The sequence below is a fragment of the Podarcis erhardii genome (genome assembly GCF_964252035.2).
Source record: "Podarcis erhardii genome assembly, chromosome: 7".
Lineage (NCBI taxonomy): Eukaryota > Metazoa > Chordata > Lepidosauria > Squamata > Lacertidae > Podarcis > Podarcis erhardii.
In genome coordinates, this window is record NC_138511.1 from 12486776 (window position 1) to 12508843 (window position 22068).

Here is a 22068-nt window from a genome sequence, read left to right on the forward strand (position 1 = left end):
GGTATAAGACCTAAGAAGTATGAAAATGTTGTATATCCATACAGATGCATGCCGGGCCTTAAGCCACAGCGTACGTGACCTGGGAGATTTCTGGTGGGCATTTTGATGGTGCCGCCACCAACAAGTCCAAGCTAAAGGAGAGGGCTTTGGGGAGAACTAGCTCAACCAACAAGGAAACCTCTTGAGTGGCAGATAAGCCACATGGCGCTGCCCCCATTTCGCCGAAGCTTCTGGGTCAAGCTTGCTCTTTGCTGTGCACAAGAAGGGCCCTGCACAAATATTGCAAATGCACCACCGCTCCAAGCTGCCTCTACCTATGAACATCTGAACCTTAGATTCTGGGTGTGCTCCAAAAACAGTAGGGCATGGTCAATGGGAACACCTCCTGGAACTTGCATGTATCATTGGACTCCAGGTCCCATCATCCCTGACCATCGGGCCACGCTGGCTTCTAGGGCTCATGGGAGTTGGACAACACCTGGAGGGCACCAGAGCAGTAACAGCTATCCTATCCAGACAGCTGTCCTAGACAGGTCCCATTAACATGAACAGGACTTTGTCCAACAGCACCACACAGTGGGTGGGAGCAGAAGCACAGCATAATTTCTTTTTTTTAACCAGGAAGGACGAAGGTGGTGTCCGAGATGGCACCAAGCAACGCTGAGAAATGAATCTTGGCGGAATTACGTCTATGGCGGGCCGCAGAAAAAGGCGAGAGACCAAAGTGAGGCTAAGAGTCGGAAGCCCAAGCTTTCTACAGCACAGGCGTTGGATTCCGAAAGACTTGCGCTATCTGGCTTGTTTGGTCTGGTTTCGTTTCAGCCGCCCCACATGCTGGGAGCAGCCAGATCAAAAAACCGTAGCCGTGCATTTTCCCATGAGCGATGCACAGAGTAGTTCAGGTGTGCAAAGGGGAGGTGAATGAGCGCAACCTTCCACATGCCCAGGTGGAGACTGGAGGAAGGTGGGCAAGGAGGTCAATTCAAGGGCACTTAAGATTACAAAGAGCTTTTCAACAGGTCGGGGAGAAGCACGGCGAGGTCGGGTCAGGTCGGGTGGGTGGGTGGGTGTCATTTAGCTGTCAGGATAAGCAGAGGCCAAACGTAAAATATTTCCAGTGCTGGGCTATTGCTTGAAAAAGTCTATACATCAATGCACCCACGGCAGGAGAAGGTGGCGGTGGCAGGAATGGGTCACGATACAAAACATAAAAGAGAACCGTTATCCTTGGCGTGGAGAATAGAGGAGAAGAAGGAGAGAAGCTGCTTCCCGGAAGGAGGCAGACAAAGAAAGGGAAGGAAGAGAGAGAGAGAGAGAGAGAGAGAGAGAGAGAGAGAGAGAGAGAGAGACGAAAGGAGGAGCAGCTGCTCCCCGAAGGAGGCAGAAGACGATGGAGAAGAAGAAGGAAAACAAGAAGAAAAGGGAGATGATTAAGGAGGAGGGAAGCCTCTCTTGCGAAAGAGGCAGGAGACGAGAGGGGAATCTTTTCCCCAGGAGTGAAAGAAAGACATCTGGGAATCTACAAGGAGTTAGGTGGAGGAGGGGGGTGGGGTGGGGGGCGGTTTCTCCTAATCGCTGGCCACGTGGTTCTCGTTCTGTAAGGCGTGCCAGCGCTCAATCTTCTTGTCCTTGTTCTTCAGACACTCGTACCAGTGTTTCAAGCGCTCGCCTTTGGCTGTGATGCCCAGCTGGCACCCACCTGCAAGAGACAGAAAGGCAGCTGCAGAGAGAGGTGTTCCGTGCATCATGGCAGGACCCAAACCGGGACCCCACTTCCAGGTTATCTTTTTTTTTTCTTAAATCTGACAGTTCGCATCTCATTCAACCAAAACTCAACAGTTGCCCTGGGTAACCTGGCTGAGATGAACCCCTGCAATGCCCACGGTCCCATCAAAGATCCCACGCCACCTCCCCTAACTGGGTCCCCCCTCCCAGGGTCTTTGGACTGCAACTCCCATCAGTCCCCAGCCAGCAAGGGCTGAGTGGGGCTGATAGGAGTTGTAGTCCAAAAGCATCATTGGGTGGAGGAGGACCAGGAAGACCTTGTACTGAGGATACTGCAAAGCACCTCTTGAGATTGGTCTCAACTAGGGCCAGGGCCTTTTCAGTACTGGCCCCGACTTGGTGGAATGCTCTGTCACAAGAGACTAGGGCCCTGAGGGATTTGACATCTTTCCGCAGGGCCTGCAAGACAGAGCTGTTCCGCCTGTCCTTTGTTTGGACTCAGTCTGACCGTTATGTTTCCCTCCCCTTATGGTTTTGATTTATGGGCTGCTATTAAAACGAGGCTGCATTTTAAATTATATTTTACACTGTATTTTAAATCGGTTCCCCCCACCCCTGCTGCCATTATGTTTTTATTGTAATTTTATACTGGTGTTAACCACCCTGAGCCCGGCTCTGGCCAGGGAGGACGGGGTATAAATAAAAAATTATTACCGTATTTTTCGCTCTATAGGACGCACTTTCTCCCCTCCAAAAATTAAGGGGAAATGTGTGTGCGTCCTATGGAGCAAATGCAGGCTCCCTGGCTTCAGCGATAGCAATGTGAAGCCTCCGAAGCCTGCGCTCCGGAGGCTTCGCGTTGCTTTCTCTGAAGCCAGGAGAGTCTGGTCTTTGAGGCTGGCGGTAGGGAAAGCAGGGCTTCTTCCCACCGCCAGCCCCACAAGCTTGGTCGAAAAGCCCGCAGGAGCCGCACGCCCTTTAAAGGATGAGCAGCTCCAGGAATGTTAGAAGGAGGCTGGAATGAAGTTATGTGGCTTTAGCAGAAATGTTATAAAGGACTAAGTAAAAATACAGTGGTGCCTCGCAAGACGAAATTAATCCGTTCCGTGAGGCTCTTCGTATTGCGGTTTTTTCGTCTTGCGAAGCAAGCCCATTGACGGCTTAGCGGATTAGCGCTATTAGCGGTTTAGCGGCTTTTAGCAATCAGCTGTTAAGCGGCTTATCAGCAGATCAGTTGATAAGTGGCTTAATGGCTTAGGAAAAGGGGGGGGGAGGGGAAAAAACCCGCAGGAACTCGCAAGACATTTTTGTCTTGCGAAGCAAGCCCATAGGGAAATTCATTTTGCGAAGCGCCTCCAAAACGGAAAACCCTTTCGTCTAGCGGGTTTTCCGTCTTGCGAGGAGTTCGTCTTGCGGGGCACCACTGTAGACTGTTAATGGATGAAAGGAGGGAAGGTAAAAATTACACTTTATTAAGATAAATTATAATAAAAACTGGGAAAGATGGAAAGGATTTGCTGAAATAGCTAATCGAACTAGAATACAAAAAAGGGAGGTGTGAGGTCAAGGAAACAAGCAAATGAAAGATAAGTTATGGGAAGGTTTGTTGTGTTTATTTAATTGTTCCTATTTCTCTGTTTTCTGTTTTTTATAATCTTTTTTTCTTTTTCTTTTCTTTTCTTTGTTTTTTCTTTTTTATTGTGATGTGTTATCTAGTTTTTGCCTAATTTTTTTTCTTTCTGTAACCTTTAAAAACTTTAATAAATATTATTTTCAAAAAATATATAAAAAAAATAAAGGGTGAGCGGCTCCTGTGGGCTTTCGCGGGAGATGGGAGAATTCCCCCACCTCCTGCAAAAGCACGCAAAAGCCATGCGCTATTTAAAGGCTGTGCGGCGTCTGCGGGCTTTTCTACAAGGTGGGGGAATTCCCCCACCTCCAAAAAAGCCCGCAGGAGCTCTGCAGCCTTTAAAGAGCGCGCCACTCTTGGGGGCTTTTCCCCAAGGAGGGAGAAGGGACTGATTCAGTCCCTTCTCCCTCCTGTGGGCTTTTGAGGGAGATGCGGGAATTCCCCCACCTCCCGCAATAGCAGGGAGAAGGTCTGTGAGAAGCGTGCAGCCTGCAGCCTGTCCGCTGCTCCCAGAGATGGGGGCGGGTTATATTTTTTCCCTTGATTTCCCCCTCTGAAAACTAGGTGCGCCCTTTGGTCAGGTGCGCCCTATAGAGCGAAAAATACGGTATTTATTATTATTATTATTATTATTATTATTATTATTATTAAGAAAGAAACCTGATAAACAACGAATTCCTGGATTTCCTAAGAACCTAAAATTCAATTTTTTTACACACCCACACACGACACCATGGTTTAAAAAAACCTAATTAAGCAAGCCTGTTGTTTCCGATAGCACTCACCAATATAGTCATTGGATTTCCCAATGTCGTAGTCCCAAACCGATATGTCGAGCTGCTTCTTGGCTAGGTCGCTGTGTTTGATATCGTAGAAAAACTCCTGCCAAAAAGATAACACTCTCCATCAAGGATCAAGTGGTGGGGCTTTGGGGAGGGGGCAGACAAGGCCTTCGTCCGCTAGCCTCCCCCTCCTTGCTCAAAGCAGGCTTCTGTCGATAACCAGGAAGTCAAACTTCGTTCAGACGAAGTGAGGAGGGGGTCCAGTTCTAGGGACGGATGGAACTGAGCATAGATGGGTTGAGGTGAAGCCAGCCCAGCATTCACTATCTACAATATATACACCACAAACTAATCCCTGCTTCATCATTGCCCATTTCTGGGGCTGCCTCTAAAGTATTGCCTTCCTGACCACTGGCTATGTTGACTAGGGCTGATGGAAGCTAGAATCCTATCTGGGCCGGGCTGCAGCCCGGACTTTGGTGGCAAAGGGGTGGAAGGAAGAAGGAAGCCCCAACAATAACGGACTGGCATAATAAACTACAAGAATTTGCTGAAATGGCGGTTGACAAATAGCCTGAGAGGCAATTCAAAACAAAAATTAATGGGAAAATGGGATAGATATATGTTCAAAAATATAGTAAAGGTTCATTATCTATGCTAGCGTTCGATTGACGTTGGAGAGAAATTGAGTTGAGAAACAAGATTAAGGGGGTACATATTGATATAGGAATGTATTAGATTAAATGTAAAGAAATATACAATAATATGAGTACATTCATTCGTAAAAAAAAAAAAAAATACAACAAGATTGACAGGAAATCTGTAGTGCTGGTACAAATATTATTTTGAAATGGCTTTATGTCTTTGTTTCTCTCCCCCCCCCTTTTTTTCTTTCTTTAGGTACATAAATTTGGTATATAAACTTTGTATACACATTGGAAATTATATTATAATATGCACTGTAATGTAATATGATAATGTATATATATGTGACATAAGAACGTTAATAATGATGATGATGATGATGATGATGATGATGGAATCCTATCTGGGCCTTTTCAGTGGTGGCTCCTGGCTGTGCAATGCCTTCCCGAGTGAGGTGCACTGGTACCTCCCTCTTTATTGGCTTTCAGGAGGAATCTGACAACATTCCTGTTTTCACCCAGGCGTTTGGTGGCTGAAAAAGTACTGGATGGAAGAATGTTTTTGAACTTTGCAGAAACTGATTTTAGATGTTTTTAACAGTGTTTTTAGAATGTGTTAAACTGTTTGCTTTGTTTGTTCGTTTTTTTAATGGTACATCTGTTTGTCACCCGACTCCTTGGGGAGGAAGAGCGGGAGGTTAATACAGCACATAGATAATAATGATGAATAAATAATCTGGAGAGCATCAGGCTGGGGAAAGCCGGCGTGTGTGGCAAGCAGGCTCTGAAAATCTCAGAGATCCACGAATGCACCACATGGAATGTGAGAAGAGGCCTTAGAATCATAGCGCCGTGGAACTGGAAGGGACCACAAGGATCATCTAGTCCAACCCTCTGAAACACAGGAAACACAGGCCTTGCCTCACCTCATTAAACTCCGGGTTCAACGTCTTCTTTTTAATCTGCGTCTTCTGTTTCGCTTTCTTCCCCATATCCGGCTTTAAGCATCTGGAAAGAAGAGGATGTGAGCGTTTTTCTCCAGAACTTGGGAGGATTGTGAAAGACAGCTGGAAAGCTAAAAGGGGCAAGTATCAGTCCAGGCGGAAGGAAAAAAGGTCTCTCTTCTGACCAAGTTTTTGGAATGTAAGGGTGGTGCATAATCGTGGAGAGAGAGAGCAGGGAGGTGGTTTGCTGAACTGTCAAGCTACCGTATTTTTCGCTCTATAAGACGTACTTTTTCCCTTCTAAAAAGTAAGGGGAAATGTGTGTGTGTCTTATGGAGCAAATGCAGGCTGCGCGGCTAAGCCAGAAGCCAGAACAGGAAGAGGGAGCGCTGTGCAGCGCTCCGTCTCGCTGTTCTAGCTTCTGGCTTAGCTGCGCAAAGCCTCCGCAGGGCAGCGGGATAAAGGCACCCCACTGCCCTGCAGAGGCTTCACAGGCTGTCCCAGAAGCCAGAACAGCAAGACGGAGTGCTGCGCAGCGCTCCCTCTCGCTGTTCTAGCTTCGGGGTTAGAGGCGCAAAGCCTCCGCAGGGCAGCGGGGTGCCTTCATCCCGCTGCCCTCCGGAGGCTTCGCGGGCTGTCCCAGGAGCCTCCGCAGGGGACGGGGATGAAGGCTCCCTCTAGCTGCGCAGCGCTCCCTCTAGCTATTCTGGCTTTTGGATGGCCCCACGAAGCCTCCACAGAGCACGGGCGGGGATGAAGGCTCCCTGTGCCCTGCGGAGGCTTTGCGCAAAACTAGACCAGCTATCCCAGCGGCTATCCCAGAAGCCAGAACAGCAAGAGGCTATTCCAGAAGCCAGAGCCCTCTTGCTGTTCAGGCTTCTGGGATTCAGAATTCCCACCCCCCCTTATTTCCTCCCCCCCAAACTAGGTGTATCCTATCATCTGGTGTGTCCTATAGAGCAAAATGTTGGGTCACCACTCCCACCACAGAAGGAGCAGCTGCTTGGCATGTAGAAGGTTCAACACTCCTGCCTGAATCCCTGAAGAGCTGCTGCCGTTCAGTGTAGTCAATACTGAGCTCATGCTGCTGCTTCTCCTCTGCTACTCCTCCTCCTTCTGGCTCCATCTGCTCCCAACAGGGATGGGGCAGAAAGTTGGTCCAGTCTGCCTTTTAACCAACCCCATTCACAGTTCCCAATGCAATATGCGAACCAGAACACAGCCACGCCCCAAAATGTGCACTTTCCCATATTTTGTGAGGCATCCCTCCAGCCAAAACAAATGAATGAATGTTTGCAAACATGGATATTTAGAGGAAAGCGTGCATATAAATGCATATAAATTGGGGGGCGACGCGACCCAATGTTACTATGAATTCTGCTTGGAGAAATTCAGCTTTTCCTATGCTAAAAAGTCCCAAACACTGAAGCCTTTCTTCGTAGGGGAGCCACACCCTTGCCTACCACTTCCGTCCTGGAAACATGGGGTTGGATAGCAATATTTGCCAAGAGCTGCATCATCTCACGCTGGTGCCAGCTGAGCTGAACGATTTGGTAAAGCGGCGAGATTTAGTAGGAATAGGGAAGGTCCTGCGAGATTTTTCCGGAGCACTCTCAGAATTGCAAGCGACTAAGTGATTGTCAGGGACGCGGGTGGCGCTATGGTCTAACCCACAGAGCCTAGGACTTGCCGACCAGAAGGTCGGTGGTTCAAATCCCCGCGACAGGGTGAGCTCCCGTTGCTCGGTCCCTGCTCCTGCCAACCTAGCAGTTCGAAAGCACGTCAAAGCGCACGTAGATAAATAGGTACCGCTCCGGCTGGAAGGTAAATGGTGTTTCCATGCGCTGCTCTGCTTCGCCAGAAGCGGCTTAGTCATGCTGGCCACATGACCCGGAAGCTGTACGCTGGCTCCCTTGGCCAATAAAGCGAGATAAGCGCCACAACCCCAGAGTCGGTCACGACTGGACCTAATGGTCAGGGGTCCCTTCACCTTTACCTTTACCTAAGTAATTGACAAAGCCGGTGGCCAACAAAGCCCAGGAGTTTGTGCCCAGGACGTACATTTTCACAAAGGGATCAGAGTAGCCGTTGGCATCCATGGCCGCTAAATGGACGCAACGCACGATCCCGACGACGAGGCCTCCTTTCGGGGTGCTGTACATGAGGGACACCAGGATTTTACCCCGTTCCTCCACGTCGCCCGCTTGGCCCATCTGTGGGGGAGAAAGAGAGATTCTGCATTTTGGGATAGAGTCATAGAACCATAGAATTGTAGAGTTGTATGGTCATCATCCAAAGCCCCTGCAATGCACTAAAACCACTAAAGCATCCCTGATTGGAGGCTTGCATATGTCAGTCTGCATTTCTTAGTGCAGAAAGTATCTGATGTGCAGAGATCTTTTCTATTCTGATTACTTCAAGAGGGTTCTGCAAGCTTCTGGAAGGTTCTCTGTGTGAAAGAAACAAGCAGAAGCTTCATGATGTCTGGGTTATTCCTTCAGAGAAGCTGAGTACAGCTGGTTTAAACTGGTTCTCTTATCTCTTTCTGTCAAGGGAATACTGGCTATAAAAGTAAGGCCAGATGGAGCCTGGGTTTCGCTTTCTCTTTCTATCTCTTTTCCTTCTGGTGTGCTGTTCTGTATACAGTGGTACCTCGGGTTACAGACGCTTCAGGTTACAGACTCCACTAACCCAGAAATAGTACCTCAGGTTAAGAACTTTGCTTCAAGATGAGAACAGAAATTGTGCGGCGGTGGCGGTGGCAGCGGGAGACCCCATTAGCTAAAGTGGTGTCTCAAGTTAAGAACATTTTCAGGTTAAGAACGGACCTCCAGAACGAATTAAGTTCTTAACCCGAGGTACCACTGTATAGTGTTAAGGTTTAGACTTATTATAAGTTATTGTAAGTTTTAAGTTGTCGGCTGCTACTGGATTTCTTATAATACAGTGCCAATCCTGAATGTATTTGATTTGTTGACCCTTAGGCTCATTTGCCTTCAGTAGAAATAAAGCTCTGTTGGATGAAATATTACAGTGGTGCCCCGCAAGACGAACGCCTCGCAAGACGGAAAACCCGCTAGACGAAAGGGTTTCCCGTTTTGGAGGTGCTTCGCAAAACGAATTTCCCTATGGGCTTGCTTCGCAAGACGAAAATGTCTTGCGAGTTCCTGCGGGGGGTTTTCCCTTCCCCCCCCTTTTCCTAAGCCCTAAGCCGCTTATCAGCTGATCCGCTGATAAGCCGCTTGTCAGCTGATCCGCTAAAAGCCGCTAAACCACTAATAGCGATAATCCGCTAAGCTGTCAATGGGCTTGCTTCGCAAGACGAAAAAACCGCTATACGAAGAGCCTCACAGAACGGATTAATTTCGTCTTGCGAGGCACCACTGTAATTGCCTCTGGTCTATCTTGGGGGAATCCTGAAACGTTTTTTAAGTTGTTACTCTGCTAACTATACAGTGGACACTCGGGTTGCGAACGTGATCCATGCGGGATGCACGTTCGCAACCCGCAGCGTCCACAACCCACAGTGGCACATCTGCGCACATGTGGGTTGCAATTTGGCACGTTGTGCATGCGCAAAGCACGATTTAGCGCTTCTGCGCATGTGCGACTGCCGAAACCTGGAAGTAACCCATTCTAGTACTTCCGGGTTTCGGCGGTCCGCAACCCGAAAAAACACAACCTGAAGCGTCTGTAGCCCAAGGTACATTGGAATCTGCTCTGGATCAGTATTGAGTAGAATTTCCATAACAATATAACCTCTGCTGAGAAAAAGGGAGTCCTGTGGAACAGTTTTTCCAGGTACTTTAGGTGAAATCTCCTTTCTTATAATTTGAATCCTTTGGTTCAGGTCCTCCCCTCTGGAGAAGCCAAAAACCAGCGCTCTGGCCTTGTTGGAATCTGCCCTTGAACTGGATGGGGGAGAGGCAGCTGTAGAAACCTCTAACTCAGCGGTTCTCAACCTGTGGGTCCCCAGATGTTGTTGGACTACAACTCCCATCCTCCCTGACCACTGGTCCTGCTGGCTAGGAATGATGGGAGTTGTAGTCCAACAACATCTGGGGACCCACAGGTTGAGAAACACTGCTCTGACTTCAAGCCCCACCCCCCACTCACATGCGGCCCCTGGAAGGCTGCCTTTTTGGCAATGTGGCCCTTGGGCTGAAAAAAATGGTGTAGATCATCTAGAAAGATATCAATATGTATTGTGTATTTGCAGAAATGAGAGCATTAATTTGCAATGGGGGGGGGGGTTGCCGGTTATTTTTATTGATTTTCAAATTCTTGCCAAATTACTTCAATTTAATACAATTTCCAACTAATCTGCAACGGTGCAAATCTTCTAGGAAGTTTTTTTCCCCCTGATGGATTTCAATATGAATTGTGGTATATTTAAATCTATTTAATAAAATGATGGTTTTTCATATCTAAAAAGTTTTTTTTAAAAAAAAAATTATGTATAGGGAAACACATTGTCTGCCTGGGTGGCCAAATTCAGTTCTCTCTTCAGTCCAAAGAAGCTTGGGTTGCCTTCACATTGTCATGTTAATCAGATCTACTCTATAAACTACCAGATCAACCGTGCAAACATGAGAACAGCTTCCGCCATCTGCTTGGAAGTAGCCATTTGAAAGCTTCATTCACAGGAGCTGGCATGGATGTTTCACATACAGTGGTAACTCGGGTTACAGACGCTTCAGGTTACAGACTCTGCTAACCCAGAAATACTACCTCAGGTTAAGAACAGGATGACAACAGAAATCCCACGGCAGCGGGAGGCCCCATTAGCTAAAGTGGTGCTTCAGGTTAAGAACAGTTTCAGGTTAAGAACAGACCTCCAGAATGAATTAAGTTCTTAACCCGAGGTACCACTGGATTCAGATTGTCATTTGAGTGCTGCAGTCATCAAGTGACGGTCTCAGAAGCGGGTTTAGGGGGCGGGGGTGCCAAATTCTGGCATCACACAGGCCACTTCTGAAATTTGAGGCCCCAAGATCTGATACTGATGGCCTGAAAAGCATAAAACCGATCCTTGGGCTTTCAAAGAGTAACTCAGAAAATGCGGTGAAATGTTAAGTGTGACCACATGAGGGCACCTTGTACAAAAAAAAAAAAAGTTCTAGGGCAAGGGTAGGCAACCTAAGGCCCGTGGGCCAGATGCGGCCCAATCGCCTTCTCAATTTTGGCCCGCATATGGTCCGGGAATCAGCGAGTTTTTACATGAGTAGAATGTGTCCTTTTATTTAAAATGCATCTCTGGGTTACTTGTGGGGCCTGCCTGGTGTTTTTACATGAGTAGAATGTGTTCTTTTATTTAAAATGCATCTCTGGGTTATTTGTGGGGCATAGGAATTCATTCATTATTATTTTTTCAAAATATAATCCTGCCCACTACGTGATCTGAGGGAGGGTGGACTGGCCCACGACTGAAAAAGGTTGCTGACCCCTGTTCTACGGGGAGTGGGATTTGTTCGGCCACCCTTCTGGCACCCAGCTAGTTGGTTTCTGTCCTACTGACCCAGGCTTTCCTCTCCAGATTAAAAGAGTCCTAGATCTCTCCCCCTAAGCTTCACGTTTTGCAAAGCCAGCCCACAATCCTCCGAAAAGCGAGGAAACAGGGAAAGAGACTAACAGCACTGCAGTCGGGAATTACGAACTGGGAAGACTAAACTAATTCATTCTTCCCCGCCCCATGGATTTCCAAATGTTACATCTTCCAAAGACCAGTTTAGAACTGGACAGTTAAAGCATTTTGGACTGCCGTCTTTTAGGAAGGAAATAGAAAAAAAGAACTGAGAAACAAATGAAATACCGTGAAAATCCCTGAAACGAGAAGTACAGTGGTGCCCCGCAAGACGAACGCCTCGCAAGACGGAAAACCCGCTAGACGAAAGGGTTTTCCATTTTGGAGGCGCTTCGCAAAACGAATTTCCCTATGGGTTTGCTTCGCAAGACGAAAATGTCTTGCGAGTTCCTGCGGGTTCCCCCCCTTCCCCCCTTTTCCTAAGCCCTAAGCCGCTTATCAGCTGATCCACTGATAAGCCGCTTAACAGCTGATCGCTAAAAGCTGCTAAACCGCTAATAGCGCTAATCCGCTAAGCTGTCAATGGGCTTGCTTCGCAAGACGAAAAAACCGCTATACGAAGAGAATCGCGGAACGGATTCTTTTCGTCTTGCGAGGCACCACTGTAACAGTCTTTAACATCAGCAGTAACATCTAGACCATGGGAGGATTTCAGCCCCGTTCTTGAGTTTGTTCAAAATCTAAAACAGCTTTATCTTGTATCTTGAGGTCCAGCTCCGAGGGCCTTCTGGCGGTTCCCTCATTGCAAGAAGCCATGTTACAGGAAACCAGGCAGAGGGCCTTCTCGGTAGTGGTGCCCGCCCTGTGGAAAGCCCTCCCTTCAGATGTCAAAGAGATAAACAACTACCTGACATTTAGAAGACATCTGAAGGCAGCCCTGTTCAGGGAAGTTTTTAACGTGTGACATTTTAGTGTATTTTTGGTTTCTATGGAAGCCGCCCAGAGTGGCTGGGGAAACCCAGCCAGATGAGCGGGCTACAAATACAGTGGTGCCTCGCAAGACGAAAAGAATCCGTTCCGCAATTCTCTTCGTCTAGCGTTTTTGTCGTCTTGCGAAGCAAGCCCATTGACGGCTTAGCGGATTAGCGCTATTAGCGGTTTAGCGGCTTTTAGAGGCTTTTAGAGGCTTTTAGCGGCTTAGCGGATAAGCAGATAAGCAGCTTAGAAAAAGGGGGGGAAATGGGAAAAAAAACGCAGGAACTCGCAAGACATTTTCGTCTTGCGAAGCAAGCCCATAGGAAATTCGTTCTGCGAAGCACCTCCAAAACGGAAAACTCTTTCGTCTAGCAAGTTTTCCGTCTTGCGAGGCATTCGTCTTGCGGGGCACCACTGTAATAAATTGTTGTTGTTGTTGTTGTTGTTGTTGTTGTTGTTGTTGTTGTATTCCTTTCTTATAATTTGTGCCATCTAGGGTTTTAAACCTTTTTGTAAAAGCAGCACTAGAATTTTCACAGTTGAGTCCTCAACCCTTTATTATTGTGCTTGGCTTTCTTCAAGCTGGGCTTTGTTTAAAACTTGCTGTTTAGGTTTTCAAACCTTTTTTGTAAATTCAGTATTAGAAACTGTACTTTTGAGTCCTCAATCCTTTATTACTGCGCTTTGCTCTACCTATTTCAAGATAGGATTATAATACGTCAGAATTTTTGAGGTTCTACCCTTGTTTGAATTTTGGTCATTTAAAATTTATGATTTTTCTATTTCCTTCTGAGGAAACTGTGAAACTGTTCAGTGAAACGAGGTTCGTAGCCGGCATCCCGTTAAGGCTTTGTTCTATTTTAGGTTTTTCTAAAAAAAATTCCTTAAGCTTTTTGATTTTATTATTTAGTTGATTTCCACAAGATATTATTTCTAGTCGGTTACTTCTCGTTTCAGGGATTTTCATGGTATTTCATTTGTTTTGTGTCTTTTAGGAAGGAAGCTTGATCGCAAAACAGTCTGTTTAATGCACTCCACAACCTGCCTTAAGGATGAACAGAAGGACCTTCTCCACAAATAACAGATCACCTTTCTACTGGTTGCAGCTCATCTACTGATTACTCCAAATCTGAAAGGTTTGGATAATTTGCAGTTGTCTCACAGAAAGGCTGACTAAACAGTTAGCAGCACTGAATGGAAAACGAATGGAAAGCTGTTTTGTAGAAACAGGGTATGCCTTTAACTATCAGAAACTGATTCTGGTCTGCAACCTCTGGCAATGCAGGCCCAGGAGGGTTGAATTAACCATTAAATAAACTTGTGCTTGGGATGCGGGTGGCGCTGTGGGTTGAACCACAGAGCCTAGGATTTGCCAATCAGAAGGTCGGCGGTTCGAATCCCCGCGACGGGGTGAGCTCCCGTTGCTCGGTCCCTGCTCCTGCCAACCTAGCAGTTCGAAAGCACATCAAAGTGCAAGTAGATAAATAGGTACCACTCCGGCGGGAAGGTAAATGGCGTTTCCGTGTGCTGTTCTGGTTCGCCAGAAGCAGCTTAGTCATGCTGGCCACATGACCCAGAAGTTGTACGCCGGCTCCCTCAGCCAATAAAGGGAGATGAGCGCCGCAACTCCAGAGTTGGCCACGACTGGACCTAATGGTCAGGGGTCCCTTTACCTTTACCTTTTAAAGCATGTGCTCAGAGCATCAAGGGGGTGGGGGGGGGCCACAGAAATTTTCCATTGCTGGATTTACCATGGACCATATGGTGCCACTGAACAAGGTTCCACAAAAAAAGGCTCCCACAATAAATGAAAAAATTACATACATAATTACATTGAAAAATAATAATAAAATAGCAACAATAAAATAGTAATAACGATCAATTGTACTAATGATATACATTAATCTTGGGGATATAACAAAATTAGAATCTAGTAACTGGTAAACTAAGGACGCGGGTGGCGCTGTGGGTTAAACCACAGAGCCTAGGACTTGCTGATCAGAAGGTCGGTGGTTCGAATCCCCGCGACGGGGTGAGCTCCCGTTGCTCGGTCCCTGCTCCTGCCAACCTATCAGTTCAAAAGCACGTCAAAGTGCAAGTAGATAAATAGGCGGGAAGGTAAACGGCATTTCCGTGCGCTGCTCTGGTTCGCCAGAAGCGGCTTAGTCATGCTGGCCACATGACCCGAAACTTCTCCTCAGTCTAGATAATGTCTTACCTCATCTTCGTACAACGCCATCCCTCTTGATGATCCAGTTGTACCTCCACGCTTCATCTTGGGGTTAGCGGCGAGTGAAAAATAAGGGGGAGGAAAAAAATGTTTCCTTTAATATTGTCCAGAAGGTAGCTTGAGAGTCCCTGGGGAACCTGAATTAAGGAGTTCCTGGACCACTTTTTCCTCCTCAAATGTATCTCTGACTTTCTCTCCCCCCCCCCCCCACAACAACCCCCCACAACCTGTGTTTGAATGAAAGCAGGTTTATTAAATGTGCAGGCTGTTGCCCCAAACATCATCTCCCCAGAGGTATTTTCCCACTGAGTTCAATGAGGCTTTCCCCCTTACGTTTGTGTAACGGAAGATTCCTTCCTTAGCCAATTAATGGTACAACTTTCACAGCGCATGCGTTCGCTCACAAGGAAATCCCACATGTTTCAAGGCACAGAGCCAGAGTGAAGACCGCATCCTGAAAACATAGCGTCAGAAGACCTCCCTGTAGCTGGATCAGGCCCGTGGCCCAATTGGTCTAGAATTCTGTTCCCACAGAAGCCAACCAGATTCCCCAATGGGAAGCCCAGGAACAGGATCCAAGCACAAGAGTCCTCTCCCCAGCTCGTATTCAGACTGGGCACAGTACACCATGATCGTGCCCAACAGCATTCTCCTCCATGAACTTGCCTAAACCACTTTTAAGGCTGGCAAATTTGGCAGCCATTGGCACATCCTGTGAGAGTGAGTTCCATAGTTGAACTACCGTATTTTTCGCTCTATAAGACGCACCAGACCACGAGATGCACCTAGTTTTTGGAGGGGGGAAACAAGCAAAGAAATATTCTGAATCTCAGAAGCCAGAACAGCAAGAGGGATCGCTGCACAGTGAAAGCAGCAATCCCTCTTGCTGTTATGGCTTCTGGGATAGCTGCGCAGCCTGCATTTGCTCCATAAGACGCACACACATTTCCCCTTACTTTTTAGGAGGGAAAAAGTGAGTCTTATAGAGCAAAAAATACAGTATGTGTTGTGTGAAGACTCCTTCCTTTTGTCTGCCCTGAGTCTTCTGGCCCCCAAATTCTACATTATAAGAGAGGGGTTTTCTCATGCATTTTTTTCCACACCGTGCAAGGATCACATCACCTTTACCCGACCCAGGGGATGGATCAAGGCTACAGCGTTTATTCCAGAGAAAAGGCAAGTGAACAGGTGATAGCAAAGACGCTTATAAAATTATACACGTCATGGAGAAAGAGTAGAGAGAGAGAGCAATGAAGCTGAATGTTAGAAGATTCAGGAAGGGCAAAAGAAATGAACTCTTCACACAGCACAAAGTTAAACTATGGAACGCACTGCCACAGGAGGCCATGATGACGGCAAGAAACTTGGATGGCTTTAAAGGAGGACTGGGGAAATTCATGGAGAAGAAAGCTATCTAACTCTGATGGCTATGCTCAGCCTCCACAGTTGGAGGCAACAATGCTTCTAATTATCAGTTTGTTTGCTTGCTTGTTGATTGAATTTATATATTGCCCTATACCCAGGAGTCTCAGGGCGGTTCACAGAATAAAATCAAGATATAAAACCACAAAATAAAAATAAAAACAACAACCCAATAGCCTCCCCCCCAAAAAAATAACATTTTAAAAGGGCATAGGATGTAAATCGGATCAACCAAAGGCCTGATTAAAAAGGAATGTTTTTGCCTGGCTCCTTAAGGTGTATAATGAAGGCGCCAGGCGAACTTCCCTGGGGACAGCATTCCACAGACAGGGAGCCACTGCAGAGAAGGCCCCGTTCTCATGTTGCCACCCTCTGGACCTCTCAAGGAGGAGGCACACGAAGGACGGCCTCAGAAGATGATCTCAGGGTCTGGGTGGGTTCATATGGAAAGAGGCGATCCTTGAGGTATTGCGGACCTGAGTTGCTGGAAACCACAGGAGGGGAGAGGTTTCCTGTGCTTGGATCCTGCTCGTGGGCTTCTCAGTGAAGCATCTCATTGGCCACTGTGAGAACAGGATGCTAAAATAGATGGGCCTTGGCCTGACCCCAGCAGGGTCTGCTTATGCTCTTATCTGTCTTTAACCAGAAATGCCCAGTGTTGAAACTGTGGATAGCATTTGCTTCCTTCTCCTTAACCCGCCGTATTGATTCTTAGTTGGAAAAAGTCATCCTTCCAACTGTCTGCCCAGCAGACAACCTCTCCTACTCTTCCCAACTCAGCTTCCCATCCCCTCTGTTCTAAAGAGCAGGTCCACACATGTTCGCGTAAGAAAAGACACACAAACCATCACAATGAATGGGACGAGAACATAAGAAGACGGTGAAATGTACCGGGATGACTCTTTCCAGACAGATGTTGAAATTCTTCTTCTGGTTGGCCTTCACTTTCTTCAGGGCCACCCTCGTCTCACCTATGAACTCGTTGTGGCCAAATTTGTCCTCGTCACACACAGAGATCCTGAAAGGAACAAACATGCAGGCTCTGGTTATCTCCCGCTTGGACTATTGCAACATGCTCTACGTGGGGCTACCTCTGAAGGTGACTCGGAAACTGCAATTAATCCAGAATGCAACAGCTAGACTGGTGACTGGGAGGGGCTGCCGAGACCACATAACACCGGTCTTGAAAGACCTACATTGGCTCCCAGTATGTTTCCGAGCACAATTCAAAGTGTTGGTGCTGACCTTTAAAGCCCTAAACGGCCTCGGTCCAGTATACCTGAAGGAGTGTCTCCACCTCCATCGTTCTGCCCGGACACTGAGATCCAGCTCTGAGGGCCTTCTGGTGGTTCCCTCATTGTGAGAAGTGAGCTAACAGGAAACTAGGCAGAGGGCCTTCTTAGTAGTGGCGCCCAATCCCTGGAGCACCCTCCCATCAGATGTCAAAGAAATTAACAACTATCTGACGTTTACAAGACATCTGAAGGCAGCCCTGTGGGGCAAGGTTTGATTTTTTAATGACTGATGTTTTAATGTATTTTTAATCTTTTGTTGGAAGCCACCCAGATTGGCTGGGGAAACCCAGCCAGATGGTGGGGGTGTAGAAATAATAAATTATTATTATTATTATAAACAGCTATGACTGGTAGCAGTTCTCCAGGGTCATAGAATCATAGGATTGTAGAGTCAGAAAAGACCTCAAAGAGTCATGGAGTCCAACCCTCTGCAATGCAGGAATCTCAGCCTAAGGATTAATTACAGGTGGCCATCAACCTCTGCTTAAAAACCTCCAAGGATGGAGCGTCCACTGTTAGAATTCCTGCTCCATGATTGCAGTCATGGGATTGTTGTCTATCACATGACGGTATATGTTTTGACTCCACAGAGTGGGAAGTGACGGAGACAGGATGTTTGTGTTACTGTGTTCCGTGAAGTGGGACTATTGTCCTTTGTTCTTTTTCTCTTTGCTGTCTGATGCTAGAGAGAGAGAGAGAGCCATGTTGCAGTGCTCCGTGTGTGTTTACAGTGGTGCCTCGCAAGACGAAATTAATCCGTTCCGTGAGGCTCTTCGTATAGCGGTTTTTTCGTCTTGCAAAGCAAGCCCATTGACAACTTAGCGGATTAGCGCTATTAGTGGTTTAGCGGCTTTTAGCGGATCAGCTGATAAGCGGCTTAGCAGCTTAGGAAAAGGGGGGAAAAACCTGCAGGAACTCACAAGACATTTCGTCTTGCGAAGCAAGCCCATAGGGAAATTCGTTTTGCGAAGCGCCTCCAAAACGGAAAACCCTTTCGTCTAGCGGGTTTTCCGTCTTGCGAGGCGTTCGTCTTGCGGGGCACCACTGTATATGTAAATAAAGTAGATTAGCCAAAATGCTGAGTTGCTGAGGTCTGTCACGCACATGTTGCGTGAACTCTGCGGATCCCTAAGTGTGCCGGTGTCGGTTGGCATCGGTCGCTGTGATGTTCAGGCTGAAGAAAGCTTTTGAAGCTCCCGAACGATCGACCAGGAGGGAGAGAACATGCCAGTCGGGCATGTGTCTCTGCCAGGGTCCTACTCAAGTGTAGGCTGAACTCCTGAACCTCCAGAGGGAGACCGATCCCACTGTCACAACAGCCCTAGTTCCCGCCCAGCCCCATCTCAGAAGGACCTTTGAAGACGCTCTGCATCAAGTCGCCAGAGGTAACTTTGTGGATGTAAGCAGGAATGATCCTATCATGTTTGATTCAAAGTTTGACGCTTAACCCTTTGACTTGCCTCAATGTCTTCCTCTGCATGTCCTCATCCGTGATGCCATGGTACACCAGGGTCTCATTCCATGCAGGGTTCCGGGTGTTCCTCAAAGTCTTGGTCCTCAGCTTGTTTGACTGGAAAACAAGCAGAACTATTAAAACATGCACCAGTCCTTACAAACCTCCCTGATCTGGTGGAAAGTATAAGAGCTTTGGAATGACGCAGTTAAAAATACCGTCGCCATGTTGGCAAGCTCTGTCAGAGGACTTGAGTCAGGGAGGAGGAATAGAGCTGCTTTTATATTGTGGGTGAGACTCCTCAGAGGGACTTAAGAACGACAGATTGCGAGATTAATGATGGAAAGAGCGATGTTATTTATGAAAGCGATGATATATGGAAACCGTCTCGATATGAGGATTGGACGAACGGAAAAATTCACACAGGATTATAATTGGTGTTTATCTGCTTAAGGAGATTATCAGAAGAGATCATAAAGAAAAAAATAAAAAAATATATATGAACAAGATGAGATGTGGAAACAGCAAGATAGGACTGGATAGAATTATGAACTTTATTTGGACTGATTTGGATATTAATGCAGTAGCAAGAAGATGATCGGAATCCCCCTTCGGAACTTGAAATATGGGTCCCCTCAACAAAAATTTAAAATTCGGCTTTGTAATTCGGAATTTATGTGATGTGATTTGATTTGATTGGTCGGTTAATAAAATTTATTTTTTTAAAAAATACAAACCTCCCTGATCTGAACGCCTTTGAATGGGCCATCGTGCCTGATGGACTATATCAAGCCACATATAGTGGTTTGGGTTTGTTTTTGCATACAAATGCACTATATTTTAACAGGTACCTTTATTCTGCAGGATTTATCAAGGCAGTCTGAGTAAGACACCAGAAGGAAACTTGCAAAACAACCTTGATCAATTGACCCTGCTGAGGCCTTATCCCCATTTAACTTCCCCCTGCTCAGTCCACGATTTAAAGCTCTGTGTCTGAGCATTTCAGAAAACTCACTGGCATTTCCTGTGGGTGGACCAAAAGTTTAAATTTGTTTGGCAAAGGGAAACGCCTCCTTGGTTCAGACTGGGGCAATCCTGTCCTCCCCAGAACTTTGTTGTATAGAATTCCCCTTGCCCCACAGAGCACAGCTTGGCAGAGCTGCTCTTTGATAGAGCAAAGAGGAAGAAAATCCATTAGAGGAGTTGAGTCACTCGTCAGCAGGTGCTCCTTTTTTTCCAAGGTACCAATTAGACCTGGATAAAAACCTTCGCAGCAAACCAATCTTTTTAAACCCCCGGTAATAATTAGATTTTCGGGTGGAGGCTTCACCTCGCGGTAACAATGCCACTTTCTAGACCCGCCATTCTCATTAACCTGTTTCCCCCCACAGAGTGCAGCTACGAGCTTTGACAAAGGCTGTGGAACAGGCACAGAAAACTTCAGCCCCCAAAAACTGGGGGTGGGGAAAGATGTTGAAGGGGGGAAAAAGGAACTACATTTAATTTAACCATTAACAAGAGTCGGTGGGTGGATATTCTGGGTTAATGAACACAGATGAAATATCTAACTGTATGTTTTTATTTGCTTTTTATCTTATATTTTGGAAATGTACATCCAGGGTGTTTTTTTCCTTTAAATTTTTTGGGGCCCTCAAAAGAGTGGGGCCCTAAGCTATAGCTTGTTTAGCTTATCTTCTTTTTCTTCTTTGGCGATCACTCATAGCCGAGTAAGATTGTCTTCCATAAACATGGTTTTACCAATGAGTCCGTAAGTGACTGTGGAGGCCGATTCTGGATCCACACGTCCTTCCACAATGGGGACACTGGTTTCCAGGCGGGAGGTGATCACAGTGAGGGTTTGCCAAGCGTGCCTTCCTCTTCGCACGTTTCTCCATTGTGTCCTGAGTTTGAGTGTCTTCAAAGCCCATGACACTTTTTTTGTTTTTATCTTATATTGTGGAAATGTGCATCCAGGGTTTATTCCTTAAAATTATTTTGGGGCCCCCCAAGAGAGTGGGGCCCTAAGCTATAGCTTGTTTAGCTTATACATAAATCTGGCACTGCATACAATCATAGAGCTGGGTGCGATCCCCATGGATTATTTAGTCCAACCCCCTGAGATGCAGGAATCACAGCTAAACAATCTCTGGCAGGTGGCCATCTAACCTGTGCTTCAAAGGCTTGGTTTCCAGACCCTTGACCATCTTGTTAGCCCTCCCCTGCACACCTCTCAGCTTCTTGTCCTGGAGACAGTTGCCTCTTATCAAAGGGGGAGGACGAAGGGACAAAATTACCTTACCTTACTGGCCCCCGGCAAAAGGTGCAGTTTCACATAAGGGTCTGCTAACCCATTGGAGTCCATCGGCTTCAAGCCCTGGGCAGGAATAAAATCAGGGCAGGCTCATTAACTCTGCCAAAGGCCAAGTTGTCTTACCATATTTTTCGCTCCATAAGACGCACCTGACCATAAGACGCACCTAGCTTTTAAAGGAGGAGAGGGGGAAAGCCCCGTTTTGGGGAGGATCAGCTCACAGTTGTGCAGCTTCTTTTTCAAAGGGGAAAAGCCCCCTTTTTTGAGGATCAGCTCAAAGTTGTTGAGCTTACTTTGCAAAGGGAAAAAAATCCTGTTTTTATGGAGTTCAACTCACAGTTCTGCAGCTTTTTTAGGAAAGGAAAGGGTGCCCTTTCACCAGTTTCCAGACAGATAATCTAATCAGCCAGTCACATGTCGCTGGGGAAACAATCAGCCTCCGTCTGCAGAACATTTAACAGTGGAGGCCTGGGCAAGGGGGCAGGGGCTGAAAGGGAGCCAGCGATCGACCACGCATTCGTTCCATAAGACGCACAGACACTTCCCCTTACTTTTTAGGAGGAAAAAAGTGCATCTTATGGAGCGAAAAATACGGTAACTCATGCAATGATCAAACAAGGATGGAATATGACGGGGTGGGGAATCCTTTCGGCTCTGTGGGCCAGATCTTTATCAGGATCTGCGTAATGGGCCACATTTGACGCTGTGATGGGGCACCCACCTATTAATCGCATGACTTAATGTGACTGACAGGTGGGCAGGGCTTTTTGCTCCAGTCTTAATGGCGTGGGGCTGCTTTAAAGGGCTTTCCCCTGTGAGAGGGGAAAATCTTCTCTCACTGCCCTCCACTGCTGCTAGGGATAGGGTAGAAATTCAATTCAGTTTGACTGGAAGGCAGGTCTATCAAATCTGCACTTTCCAAAACGAGCAGAGAACTGAAACAAGGCTACCCAAATTCGCACACCCCCATAGAACAACTGGAAAGGTTTGTGCAGAAGGAGAATAATAGGCATTGCGGGCCCCCTCCAAGCCTGATAATCTTCCAGTTCTCCAGCTGATTTCCTCTTGAAGGACCCAAAGGGTGGTGCCAGCCCTGTGGAACACCCTTCCATCAGATGTCAAAGAAATTAACA

At 46.9% G+C, this 22068-nt stretch overlaps 1 protein-coding gene across 4 annotated transcripts in view; it reads right to left on the reverse strand.

Moving 5' to 3' along the window:
- Positions 1-777: 777 nt before the first annotated feature.
- Positions 778-22068, reverse strand: part of RPH3A (rabphilin 3A) — a 120477-nt gene continuing 99186 nt past the window's right edge. For all 4 annotated transcript variants that reach the window (XM_081870976.1, XM_081870975.1, XM_081870977.1 and 1 more), the window contains 8 exons: positions 20924-20998; positions 18632-18741; positions 16768-16894; positions 14443-14499; positions 7787-7938; positions 5708-5789; positions 4141-4237; positions 778-1699 (listed from right to left, as the gene is read on the reverse strand). In XM_081870976.1, the coding sequence (XP_081727102.1) occupies positions 1569-1699; positions 4141-4237; positions 5708-5789; positions 7787-7938; positions 14443-14499; positions 16768-16894; positions 18632-18741; positions 20924-20998 (831 nt within the window). In that variant the 3' untranslated portion in view covers positions 778-1568. The remainder of the gene's footprint in view (positions 1700-4140; positions 4238-5707; positions 5790-7786; positions 7939-14442; positions 14500-16767; positions 16895-18631; positions 18742-20923; positions 20999-22068) is intronic.